Below are 14,345 nucleotides of genomic sequence, written 5' to 3'. Positions count from 1 at the left end.
CAAACATCTCATTTCCAGCACATCCATCCTCCTGCGCACAACTCTATCCATGGGTATTTATTTGTATATGCACCTGTTAATATGAAGAGTGTGCCAGGTAAGGATGAAATGAAGCATATCTGGAGAAATCTGAATGATTGTATATATGGGTTTAAGAAGAAGAGAAAGGTGGTTGTAATGGTTGATATGAATGTGAAGGTAGGATATTATGAAATTAACAAAATAGCTGGTAAATGGGGAGTGCCTGGAGTAAATGAGAATAGAAGTTATCTTGTTGATAACTGTGCTGAGAGGGATTTATTCCTTGCAAACTCCTTTTTTCTGCACAAGATGATCCACAGATATGCATGGATGAGAAATGATGGAAGAGAAGAACAAAAGGGTTTGATTGACTATGTGGCACTGAACGAAGGTCGAGAAAGGTTGTGCTGAATACTAGAGTTGTGAGGGGATTCTTTGGAGATTCTGATAACTTTCTAGTTCTTGTAGAAGTTGGGATCAGGGAGAACTGGAGGTTTGGTGTAAGGAAGAATAGAGAGGTAAAAGTGTTGGGACACTTCTGAGACAGAAACTTTTTCACATGAATGATCCTTAAAGCAGAGGGTGACTGTTTAAGGATAATTACACAGTGGAATTGCATTTTATAGGAAGCGACAGATGATGCTTGAGGAGCAACTGAAAGAAGCAGCACGAGAACCAAAGCAAGTGACTACTGACGATAAATTTGCCTGCAGTCCACCTATCTGTCTCACTGCTGTTCTACCTGCCAAAGCATACCTTAAATATGTAAGTTTTTCTGTCCATTTATCTATATTTATCCTCGGTGCATGTTCCCTCTGGGAACTCCCTCAATGGGGTAAGTTTAGGAAAAGGAAAATTTAGTAATTGTCATATTTTCAAAAAAATTTTGAAAGCATGGATGAGTTATTTTGCTCAAGGGTCTGGTTGGTGGAAGTATTACTAATTAGATAGTATTTACGTTTATTCACCACTTTTTGCATGGTTATACATTGCTGTTTGATTCATGATAAAGTAACACTGTTTGTGATTCATGAATGTTGCTGTTGGATTCATGATAAAGTAACACTGTTTGTGATTCATGAATGATGCTTCTTGCTCAGCCAAATGCATAGTGGAGGTTATTGTTGTAGGAATAGAAGCATTTATTCCTGCTTTTTGCAAGACATCCTTTTCCTGTGATCCATGGTTCAACTGTTCCTGTTCTAAATCCATTCGGGCAAGGGATCAGGCATGTTGGGCCTGGAAAAACTCTCTTTCTTCCAACTCCCATTCATTATTTATCACAGCCATCAGTCATTGTAATTGCATTGTTTGTGAGGTAAAGTATTCCTTTATTCAAAGGAATTGTGGTAACCTCTCCTCTTTGTGTAGAGATAGATCTTTCTGGTCTTTAGCTAAGTGCATTGCTAACACCCTCTGTTGCTCTACTTTTCCTTTGTTTTCCCATTCTTATGATGATATAACTGTCTCTCTCATAGACAAAGCAACTCTCTCTGTGGTTCTCATTTTTCCTCAGATTCTCCCTTGGATGACTCTAACATTGCTGCACCCACTGATACTTCATACTAATCTTATGCCCTTCCCCATAATCACTTTTCGAACTGTCTGAATATAGCTTCTTTCTCAAGGCACAAGTGTGGCTTTTGTCCCTGATGCCTTTTGTCCCTGATGGCTTTCATTCCTATGTACTGAAGGAGTGTGCCTCCCTACATGCACCTGTGCTTGCTTGTCTGTTCTGTTTCTGCTTAAAACAGAACATTTCCTTCTTCTTGGAAGCATGCCTTGATGCATCCTATTCCTAAGAAGGGTGACCATTTTAAACCCTCTTACTACCATCCTGTTGCTGTGTTATCAACTGTTTCCAAAGTCTTTGCATCCCTCCCCAGCTCCCTTATCCTCAGACATCAAAAATCTCATGGTTTACTCCCAGATCACCAGTATGGCTTCTGTGAGGTGAGATCCACTGGTTATGCCCTTGTCAAGCTAGGGCTTAACAAGGGCATATGAGGATAAAGCAGGGAATAGTTTGAAGGACATAGATGTGAATGGTAAGCTCTGCTTTCATCATATAGAACCATTGCTTATTTGTTCCTGAACTTACCTAGCTGAGGTAGGAAAAGTAAGTAGGCTTAAAAAAGCCAGTTCTGAGTAATCCAGATTGGTCAGCTTACTCTATCAACTTTATAGATATTTAACATGCATTTTGTCCAAGGGCCTATAATTTTCTTTCACAAATTTTAATGGTATGGAGAATAAGCTGGTATTCAGCTGCATCTGGAGCCCAGATAGATATGTAAAAACCAGTGTTGATCATCCTTAGGAAATGAAAAATGTAGTTACGCTGTACAGCCCAAAATTGTTTTTAAAAAATCCAGAGACTGATATACCTGAAAACATTAAGGTTTTTATCTTTGGAAGGATGCAAGATTTACACACTGCTATCTTGCTTGTTAAGTATAATGATTGGTGTAGATCAAAGCCTTGGACAGAGCTATGGAAGACTAAAATGTAGAAATATGATAAGGTTTGTAGATTTCTAAATCTTGTGTAAAACAACATGAGTCTGGTTTTGGTGAAGCGCTGTCTCAGGTATGTTAAATTATTGATAATGATGTTGAAAATAAATAATGTCCTTTGAAAAAAAAAGTAAGAGAATATACAGGGATTTTTTTTATACATAATCGCCATTTCCCACATTAGCAAGGTGGTGTTAAGAACAAGACTGAGCCTCAGAGGGAAGATCCTCACTTCGCTGCCTTCTCTGTTCCTTCTTTTGGAAAAATAGAAACTGGAGAGGAGGATTTCTGGTTCCCCCTCTCCCACCCCTTTTAGGAGTAGCGAGGTATTGCAAAGAAACAGACGAAAGAATGACCCAGCCCATCCACATACACTTGTATATGCATACACGTCCACATGCAAATATACATACCTATACATCTCAACGTATACATATATATATATACACACACAGACATATACATATATACACTTGTACATAATTCATACTGTCTGCCTTTATTCATTCCCATCGCCATCCCGCCACACAAGAAATAACAATCCCCTCCCCCCCATGTACGCAAGGTAGCGCTAGGAAAAGACAACAAAGGCCGCATTTGATCACACTTGGTCTCTAGCTGTCATGTAATGATGCACCGAAACCACAGCTCCCTTTCCACATCCAGGCCCCACAGAACTTTCCATGGTTTACCCCAGACGCTTCACATCCCCTAGTTCAATCCATTGACAGCATGTCGATAATGCACCGAAACCACAGCTCCCTTTCCATATCCAGGCCCCACAGAACTTTCCATGGTTTACCCCAGATGCTTCACATGCCTTGGTTCAATCCATTGACAGCACATCGACCCCGGTATACCACATCGTTCCAGTTCACTCTTTTCCTTGCACGCCTTTCACCTTTTCATGCCTTTTCCTGCTTCTTCAGGCCCCAATCACTCAAAATCTTTCTCACTCCATCTTTCCACCTCCACTTTGGTCTCCGACTTCTCGTTCTCTCCACCTCTGACACATATATCCTCTTGGTCAATCTTTCCTCACTCATTCTCTCCATGTGATCAAACCACTTGAAAACACCCTCTTCTGCTCTCTCAACCACACTCTTTTTATTACCACACATCTCTCTTACCCTATTATTACTTACTCAATCAAACCACTTCACACCATATATTGCCCTCAAAAATCTCATTTCCAGCACATCCACCCTCCTCCGCACAACTCTGTTTATAGCCCATGCCTCGCAACCATACAACATTGTTGGAACCACTATTCCTTCAAACATACCCATTTTTGCTTTCTGAGATAATGTTCTCGACTTCCACTCATTCTTCAATGCTTCCATGGTTCCATCCGCTGCCAAATCCACTCCCAGACATCTAAAACACTTCACTTCCTCCAGTTTTTCTCCATTCAAACTTACCTCCCAGTTGACTTGACCGTTAACCCTACTGTACCAAATAACCTTGCTCTTATTCACATTTACTCTCAGCTTTCTTCTTTCACACACTTTACCAAACTCCGTCACCAGCTTCTGCAGTTTCTCACACGAATCAGTCACCAGCGCTGTATCATCAGCGAACAACAACTGACTCACTTCCCAAGCTCTCTCATCCACAACAGACTGCATACTTGCCCCTCTTTCCAAAACTCTTGCATTCACCTCCCTAACAACCCCATCCATAAACAAATTAAACAACCATGGATACATCACACACCCCTGCATTCACTGAGAACCAATCACTTTCCTCTCTTCCTACACATACACATGCCTTACATCCTCAATAAAAACTTTTCACTGCTTCTAACAACTTGCCTCCCACACCATATATTCTTTTTACCTTCCACAGAGCATCTCTATCAACTCTATCATATGCCTTCTCCAGATCCATAAATGCTACATACAAATCCATTTGCTTTTGTAAGTATTTCTCGCATACATTCTTCAAAGCAAACACCTGATCCACCCATCCTCTACCACTTCTGAAACCACAGTGATCTTCCCCAATCTGATGCTCTTTACATGCCTTCACCCTCTCAATCAAAATCAAAACTATGGATAGAGCTGTGCAGAGGAGGGTGGATGTGCTGGAAATGAGATGTTTGAGGACAATATGGTGTGTGAGGTGGTTTGATCAAGTAAGTAATAATAGGGTAAGAGAGATGTGTGGTAATAAAAAGAGTGTGGTTGAGAGAGCAGAAGAGGGTGTTTTGAAATGGTTTGGTCACACGGAGTGAATGAGTGAGGAAAGATTGAGAAAGAGGATATATATGTCAGAGGTGGAGGGAATGAGGAGAAGTGGGAGACCAAATTGGAGATGGAAAGATGGAGTGAGAAAGATTTTGAGTGATCGGGGTCTGAACATGCAGGAGGGTGAAAGGCATGTAAGGAATAGAGTGAATTAGAACGATGTGGTATACCAGGGTTGACGTGCTGTCAATCGATTGAACCAGGGCATGTGAAGCATCTGGGGTAAACCATGGAAAGTTCTGTTGGGCCTGGATGTGGAAAGGGAGCTAAGGTTTCGGTGCATTAATACATGACAGCTAGAGACTGAGTGTGAACGAATGTGGCCTTTGTTGTCTTTTCCTAGCGCTACCTCGCACACATGAGGGGGGAGGGGGTTGTTATTTTCATGTGTGGCGAGGTGGCGATGGGAAAGAATAAAGGCAGACCGTATGAATTATGTACATGTGTATATATGTATATGTCTGTGTGTGTATATATATGTATATGTTGAGATGTATAGGTATGTATATTTGCGTTTGTGGACGTGTGTATATACATGTGTATTTGGGTGGGTTGGGCCATTCTTTCGTCTGTTTCCTTGCGCTACCTCACTAACGCGGGAGACTGTGACAAAGCAAAATAAATAAATAAATAAATAGATATATGCAGACCTCCAAGAGCCAGGATTGAACCCGGGACCTCTGTGTAGCAGGCGGAAGCATTATGACTAGGCTGTGACCATAAGAAAAACATTTTAATTTGTTAGAAGAATCGTCATTAGATTCATGTTGAGAAATATGTTATTTACTGAAAAATTATTAGATTTCAAGCCCTTTTTTTGCTGTATATTTGATTAGCTACATTGATAATGATGTGTCTCTTATCCCTTGTTTTTTTCATGTATGCATTTCTCTGCACTTATAACAATTTTGCACATGGAAAATCTTTCCCTAATATTTATTTAAATCTTAATTATGATGCCTGTATATACTTTGAAGTTACTGAGTGAGAATCTGTTTGGAAATATTAACATATATTATCCTTTTGGACAGGATGCACATGATGGAGAAGTGAATTCCGTCTGCTTCAGTCCACAAGGAAGAATATTGGCGACGGGGGGTGTTGACAGGAAATTGAAGCTTTGGGATATCAATCGTTGTTAGTATGCTTTTTTTGCAAGTGGATGTATTTCTTTTTTTGCAAAAAATTTATTCATACCAGTTATTGACTGACAAAAACACACTCACATACAGAAAGAGAGAGATGGTACAACAATAGGTGTGAAAAAGCAACGAGATTCAAGATATAATAGGTGGCACTTATTGCTGCGTCTGCTATTTGATGATAGTAGTCGTGGGGAACATGCAGGAAGGTACTACTGTCTAGCTTTGAGAGGGACAGTGGCAGCAAGCAGTTAAAGAGCACTATGTTGTTCATTTCATACCCTCTTTCAGGCCCAGATTGCTGTCTTTTATCCCTTACCTCGCCCACATTTGGGTTGTTGGCATTCAACCCCAGTGTCACACATTCTTTGTCTCATACACAAGACTTGACAGCACATTACTCACACAAATCTTTATTTCTTTTTCTGTTTTTTCTTACTGTTCATTACTTCTAAATGAAGGCAGTGCAACCATCAAATGATTCTCCTACACCGATTCAGAGCAGCACTACCAGTCAAGAGGGGTTAGGCAGATCCCTTGGCCCACTTAATTTCCATCATGTGACTGGGATCCACCTGACTTCCATAGCACCAGTTCCTAGGCCTGGATCTTTTTTCTGTCAGTGTCTGTAACATTAGCAGGCTTACTTCTAACTTTTCCTTTGTTGAACACCACCTATTTACCTTCTCTTCTGATATTTCTCTTCTCTCTGAAATACAACTGACCAAGACTGCTTAATCTTTGCAGTGTCACTTCTCTAACTGTAATTTCTATCATCACCTACATTCCAATGGTGGAGTTTGTGCCTACTGTAGTACAAAAAGCATATTGCTCACTTCAAGGATCTTCGGTCTCATAATTTTGATGCCATCTTGCTCAAAATCTTTCTACTATCTGTCACCTTGCTTTCATGTTTTACTTATTTCCTGCTGAATTCCACTAAATATGTACAACTTTTCCACCCTATCTCCGTGCTGATGTCCTCTATGCAATGGATTTCATTGTACACCATAAGGATTGTTTAGACTCTAACCAGAATGATACTGGTGGAGCTGAGGCCTTTTCTTTCTCTCTCCTAAACAATCTGGAACTCTTAATTAAAGACCCTACCCCAGTTCCAAGCCATTACAACTACTATTCTAACACACTTAACCTCTTCTTTCCTTTGAACCCTTTCACTTTTCATACATCATTTCTCCCCTTTAAGGTCCTCTGACCACATTCTGTTAATTTTGATTAGGCACACCCATCCTGTATTCCCCTTTGAAAGGCCAATTTTGGCCCTTTGGGAGAGCTCAAAGCTTTCTGTGCAACTTCTTTATCAACTTTCTGTGGGATGGGTACTGCTTCTCTGGTCGGGATGCCTTGTGTTGTGCTGAATGCATAGCAGAGGTTATGTTGGCTGGGATGGAGTCTTACATCCCAACTTCTAAATTTTTTCTCCTCAGTTGAGGTTTGTTTGCTCCTGCTCTGATGCTTGCTGCATTAGGGATGTTGTGTAGTGGACAGTGGCCCAAAACATCCCCACCCATCCAAAAAAAAGAAAAAAGAATGGAATCAATGAAAGGCTGTTCATCAGAGAGCCAAGTGCACTTTTGTGAAAAGAAAGTGCACTGACAATTTCTACCAACAGATCTTTTTTGGTCTTTAACCAAATTACTTTAACCAAATTACTCTTAACCAATACTTCAGTAATTCAGCCTTTTCTCATCTTTCCTTACCTGATCAATCTATTGATAACTTTGCAGCTGGTAAAGTCACTCTTTTTGGTACTCTGTTTACCTTTAAGTGGACTTTAGATGATTCAGCTTCTAATCCTCTGCTGTCATCTAACTGAACCTGTCATCTACACTCTCCTTATGCAGGGTCTTTCAGGTACTCTCCCATTTACATGTAGATAAGGCATGTTGCTCAGGCATCATACCTCCTGAGGTTCTAAGGGAATGTGCCTCTGAGCTAGCACCAATCTGTTCTTACTTGTATGGTCTCTGTCTAAAGACCTGGACTTTCCCTCCTACTTTGTGCAACCCATACCTAAGAGATTGCTGTAATCCCTCCAACTATCACCCATTGCTTTCAATTTTGCTGTTTTCAGAATCTTAGAAAATCTAAACTTTCACTTTCTCAAACACTTGGAATATCATTTCCTTCTTTCAGATCACACGTATGGGTGTCACAGTGCTAAGTCTACTGGTGATCTCTCTAATGTGACTCACCTCTGGTCCTCACCTCAGGGATTTAGGAGAAATTCATATTGTAGCCCTTGACATCTCCAAAGCATATAACATGGTGTTATATAAATCTTTTCTTTGTAAATTCTTTTCTTTCAGTTTCACTGCTTCCCTTTGTTCTTTGATGTATAATTTCTTCTCTGGCCAGTTCAATGCAGTGGTCATTGATGGAGCAACAACCCCTTCTATCCTATCAGTAGTGGTGTTCCTCAGGGTTTTGTCCTGTTGCCTACTCTCTTTCCTCTATCAGTAGATTATATTTTATCAACTTATTACATAATTCTCTCTTATGCTGATGGCTGGTGATTCCACTTTACATACTTCAATTCACTCTTCCTCTCCTCCTCCCTTAAATGCTTGCTTTCTCTCTCATACTGATCATATTTCCTCAGTCATTTTGCACCTGAGTAGCATTTAGGACTAGGGAAGCAGTAACCTTGTAACAGTTGATAGTGATGAAATGCAATTTCTTACTTTATCTCTTTTTAAGAATAATTTTTTCCTCTTCTCATTTTCAGAACTTGTCGCAAACCCTGTAATAACATAAATATGTTAGGCATAGCCATAGCCTCTACTCTGTCCTGGAAATCCCACATAATCAACATTATAAAGTGTGCTTTCCAAAAGCTGGGAGTATTGAATAGGTGCCATGATGATTTTTCTTGTGAGCAGCTATTTCTCATCTACAAGGATTTTGTTCGCCCAAGTATGGAATACTTTTCATGCATTTGGGGTGTTTCATCCTCCACCACTCCATTAACTAAATGGAATCTAAAGCATTCTGTCTAATTATTTCTCCTGGCATCACCTGTCTTCAGCTTTTCCTTTCTGTGTGTCATGATGTTGATACTCACTCTCTCTATTCTGTAGATTATTCTGTAGATATTATTTTGGCCATTATTCTTGTGGGCTGTCTGCATGGGTGACCATCCCCAAGGTTTGGACCATGGCATGCATTTGGCTGCTGCTTACCACAGTTCCACAGTTCCTGTGTGGGGACCAGCCATTCGAGGATTAGCTCTTATAATATCTCCCTCCCTGAAAAAGTTAATCTGTAGATTTTATTCCTTCTTTTGTCTTTCTCTCTTCATATGGCCTTTCTTCCTTTAAGAGTCAGGTTTACAAACAGCAGAAAATCCCTGATTAATTTCTAATTTCTTTTCCTTTTACCTTTACTTTCACTCATGATGGCCTTGATCTATCTGTATATCTGTATCACTGACACCTGTTCCCTTCTGAAACTCCCCCAAAGGGGTGGCCATGACAGCAGTCTCCATAACTGATGAACTCCAGTGCCACCTATTAACCTAGTGCCTTACCCTTTACAGGCCACTGGCAGGGGGCAACTCTAACGCAGTGCTTGCAGAGGCTCCTGCCTCATGTTCCTACAGATTTCTTGTACTTAATGCTTCTACCTAATGTTCCTGCCTTATGTTCCAACCTACTTCTTTTACTCAGTGCTCCTGTCTAGTGTTCCTGTTTACTAATTCTACTTAATTTTTCTAACTGATTTTTTTTATTTTGCTTTGTCGCTGTCTCCTGTGTTTGTGAGGTAGCGCAAGGAAACAGATGAAAGAAATGGCCCAACCCACCCCCATACACATGTATATACATACACGTCCTCACACGCAAATATACATACCTATACATCTCAATGGACACATATATATACACATACAGACATATACATATATACACATGTACATAATTCATACTGTCTGCCTTTATTTATTCCCATCGCCACCTCGCCTTACATGGAATAACATCCCCCTCCCCCCTCATGTGTGCGAGGTAGCGCTAGGAAAAGACAACAAAGGCCCCATTTGTTCACACTCAGTCTCTAGCTGTCATGTAATAATGCCCAAAACCACAGCTCCCTTTCCACATCCAGGCCCCACAGAACTTTCCATGGTTTACCCCAGACGCTTCACATGCCCTGATTCAATCCATTTACAGCACGTCGACCCTGGTATACCACATCGATCCAATTCACTTTATTCCTTGCCCGCCTTTCACCCTCCTGCTTGTTCAGGTCCCGATCACTCAAAATCTTTTTCACTCCATCTTTCCACCTTCAATTTGGTCTCCCACTTCTCCTCGTTCCCTCCACCTCCGACACATATATCCTCTTGGTCAATCTTTCCTCTTTCATTCCCTCCATGTGCCCAAACAATTTCAAAACACCCTCTTCTGCTCTCTCAATCACACTCTTTTTATTTTCACACATCTCTCTTACCCTTACATTACTTACTCGATCAAACCACCTCACACCACACATTGTCCTCAAACATCTCATTTCCAGCACATCCACCCTCCTGCGCACTACTCTATCCATAGCCCACGCCTCGCAACCATACAACATTGTTGGAACCACTATTCCTTCGAACATACCCATTTTTGCTTTCCGAGATAATGTTCTCGACTTCCACACATTCTTCAAGGCTCCCAGGATTTTCGCCCCCTCCCCCACCCTATGATTCACTTCTACTTCCATGGTTCCATCCGCTGCCAGATCCACTCCCAGATATCCAAAACACTTTACTTTCTCCAGTTTTTCTCCATTCAAACTTACCTCCCAATTGACTTGACTCTCAACCCTACTGTACCTAATAACCTTGCTCTTATTCACATTTACTATGAACTTTCTTCTTTCACACACTTTACCAAACTCAGTCACCAGCTTCTGCAGTTTCTCACATGAATCAGCCACCAGCGCTGTATCATCAGCGAACAACAACTGACTCACTTCCCAAGCTCTCTCATCCACAACAGACTTCATACTTGCCCCTCTTTCCAGAACTCTTGCATTCACCTCCCTAACAACCCCATCCATACACAAATTAAACAACCATGGAGACATCACACACCCCTACCGCAAACCTACATTCACTGAGAACCAATCACTTTCCTCTCTTCCTACACGTACACATGCCTTACATCCTCGATAAAAACTTTTCACTGCTTCTAACAACTTGCCTCCCACACCATATATTCTTAGTACCTTCCACAGAGCATCTCTATCAACTCTATCATATGCCATCTCCAGATCCATAAATGCTACTTACAAATCCATTTGCTTTTCTAAGTATTTCTCACATACATTCTTCAAAGCAAACACCTGATCCACACATCCTCTACCACTTCTGAAACCAAACTGCTCTTCCCCAATCTGATGCTCTGTAGATGCCTTCACCCTCTCAATCAATACCCTCCCATATAATTTACCAGGAAACTTATACCTCTGTAATTTGAGCACTCACTCTTATCCCCTTTGCCTTTGTACAATGGCACTATGCAAGCATTCCGCCAATCCTCAGGCACCTCACCATGAATCATACATACATTAGATAACCTTACCAACCAGTCAACAATACAGTCACCCCCTTTTTTAATAAATTCCACTGCAATACCATCCAAACCTGCTGCCTAACTAATACTCTTTAGTAAATGTTCCTGCCTACTACTTCTATCTGTTGCTCCTACCATTTTGCCAAAAGGCAGGGCTAGTACGTAATACTCACCACAGCAAAGTCTAGAGTTACAAAGAATGAGCTGTGTGAGTCAAGTGTTGTCAGGTGTTGTGTGTGACAATGAGAAATTGTATGTTTGTGGACAGAATGCCAGTAGTCCAAGTGTGGGTAAGGCAGAAAGAGAAGGCAGCTACCTGGGTCAGTGGAATGCAACTTGAAAACCACTGAACTGCTGGCTTACTATGCAGCTGTCATTAACCCTCCCAGTACCCAGATGGGTTGTACTGGTAATATACCTCCCTAGTCATTGGCTGCTTTCCAGCTACTGCCTATTTGGGCATATTTTGTCTGTGTTGAGTTGGTCACCATAAAAATTATAATGTGATGAAGATATAGGTGGTACTCTAGTCAACCATCAATTGTGAGATGTATGAGAGCAAGGAAAGACTTTTGCAGAATGAACAGAGAGGAACAAAAAAAATTTGAAGAGAATATTGTGGACAAGGCAGAAGAACATCCAAAACTTTTTCATGGATTCATCAAAGGTGCATTGTCACTTAAAGAGCAGCTAGTTAGGCTTAGAGATTCAGAGGGAAGAGTTGTAAAGGATGATTTAAGGATATGAGAAGAACTGAATAACAAATTCAAAAGTGTTTTTGCAGTTGAAGGCACAATATCCCCCAAACCAGTAAGATGGCACAGGGAGGAGGTCTTATCAAGCATTAAGATACTGAAAAGAGACATTAGTAGAATACTAAAGGGTCTTAACCATTTGAGGCTCATGGTCCTGATGAAATTTCACTATATGTGCTGAGAATGTTTGCAGATAAGCTTGATAGTTTGCTTGAAGAAATGCTAAGTGCCAGAGGAGTGGAAAAGGGCAAAAGTCATACCTGTCTATAAGAAAGGAGACTGGGAAGCAGCAGTGAACTACAGAACTGTCTTGTGTTTGAGTGTGGTCTTTAAGGTACTTGAAAAGATGATTAGATAGTAAATGGATGTCCTTCTGAAGAAGATAAATTACCTAAGTGAGAGAACAGAGTGAGCTTTGCCATAGACAGAAGAGAAGGCTGAACATATTGAGAATATCTAGACTGTCAGAATTCATTTGACTCTGTACAGCATGGAAGGCTGATTAAGAAGCTGGGTCACCAGGTAGGAATAAGGGAAAGACTCCTTCATTGGAGAGAAGGGAGGTATATTACCCATACTAGCTGTCTGGGTATCAGGAGGGTTAGTGACAGCTGCTTAGTGAGCCAGCACTTCAGTGGTTGTCAAGTTGCACTCTGACCCAGATAGCTGTCTTTTCTTTCTGCCTCACTCACATGTTAACTACTGGCATTCAGTTCACAAACTTACAATCTCTCCTTGTTATACGTAACACTTGACAACATGTGATTCACACTCCTAATTCCTCATTACTCTAGATTTTCCTGTGGTGAACACTATGTATTAGCCCTACCTTTTGGCAAAATAGTAGGAGCAGTAGATAGTAGTTGCTAGGAATATTTAGGCAGCAGCATTAGTTAGAAATATTTGGTAGAAGTAGTGGGAAGGAGCATTAGATAGAGGGAGTCAGTAGGAATATTAGGTAGGATCCTCTGCAAACACTACCAGAGTTGCCCTCTACCAGTGGCCTGTTAAGAGTGAGACACTAAAGGCTAAGAAGTGGCACTGGAGTTCACTAGTTATGGAGACTATTGCTGTGGCCACCCCCTTGAGGGTGTTTCAGCTGGAACTGGTGTCAGGGATATAGATTGATAGATAGGTCACAAAGGACATGTCAGAGGAGCCTTCATGAAATGGGTGGAGGTCACCAGTGGAGTGCTAGAGTTCTGCTTTGGGATCATTATAGTATAACAGGCTAAGGAAAGAGGAGTTGAGAAACTTTTATTGTCTAATGAATTTTGTGGATAAGTTAGGGAATATCCAAAACTTTACAGTAAATTCTTTAAGAGAAAAGTATCATTTAAAGCCCAAAAATTTTGGATTGCAACCCTAAGTACAGTCTTTTTCCAGCCTGGTGACCCTAAGGGCTGATATATGATACGTTATGTGCACTGCACTATTTTTTTCATGCAATGTTCACACGCATAGATACAACACACATAAGTGGGCACTGATTAAGAAACTGGGGAAAACAAGGGATACTCGTGGGAAATATGTATGGCTGAATGGCCTTGAATAGGGAAATGGCAGCATTTCCATGTTCGAGGTCATAAATATTTTTCCCAAGGATCACATCTTCCTGTTCAAGGCCATTCATTGCAGCCTTACATCCTTTGAACAGGCACTATTCCATATCAATACGTCATCTTCACAGCTTTAACGGGCAAGAGAAAGGCAAAAACTTACTTTGTTTCAAATAATTAAAATCTCAACCTTTCTTTAGTATGCCATTGAATCTGAGGATGTGGCAATAACGTTTTGCATGATTCTCTGTTTGCATATTTGTGTATCCTTATTTAGATTTATTTATCTTGAACAGCAGTGGTAGAACCGAAAGGGTTGTTAACTGGTAGCAATGCAGGAGTGACAGCCATAGACTTTGATGCAGAAGAATCACTCATCCTAGGTGCCTCAAGTGACTTTGCCAGCAGAGTGTGGACAGTTGTGGATCATAGATTAAGAGTAAGTTCTTCATGTATGGGATGATAGCATGTGTATTATATATTGAAAGTTCAGCAACTCTTCCTTACAATTATCCACATATTAA

At 40.8% G+C, this 14,345-nt stretch overlaps 1 protein-coding gene across 2 annotated transcripts in view; it reads left to right on the top strand.

Moving 5' to 3' along the window:
• Positions 1-14,345, top strand: part of Atg16 (Autophagy-related 16) — a 111,995-nt gene that overhangs the window by 58,399 nt on the left and 39,251 nt on the right. The window contains exons 6-8 of one of the 2 annotated variants that reach the window (XM_071682747.1): positions 648-786; positions 5,818-5,923; positions 14,118-14,260. In XM_071682747.1, coding sequence (XP_071538848.1) covers positions 648-786; positions 5,818-5,923; positions 14,118-14,260 — 388 coding nt within the window. The remainder of the gene's footprint in view (positions 1-647; positions 787-5,817; positions 5,924-14,117; positions 14,261-14,345) is intronic. The other variant, XM_071682754.1, reaches the window with a different exon arrangement.

The sequence above is a fragment of the Panulirus ornatus genome, chromosome 3 (assembly GCF_036320965.1).
Source record: "Panulirus ornatus isolate Po-2019 chromosome 3, ASM3632096v1, whole genome shotgun sequence".
NCBI classification, from domain to species: domain Eukaryota; kingdom Metazoa; phylum Arthropoda; class Malacostraca; order Decapoda; family Palinuridae; genus Panulirus; species Panulirus ornatus.
Note: the sequence above shows the minus strand (reverse complement) of the source record. Positions and strands in the feature narration are given on the sequence as shown.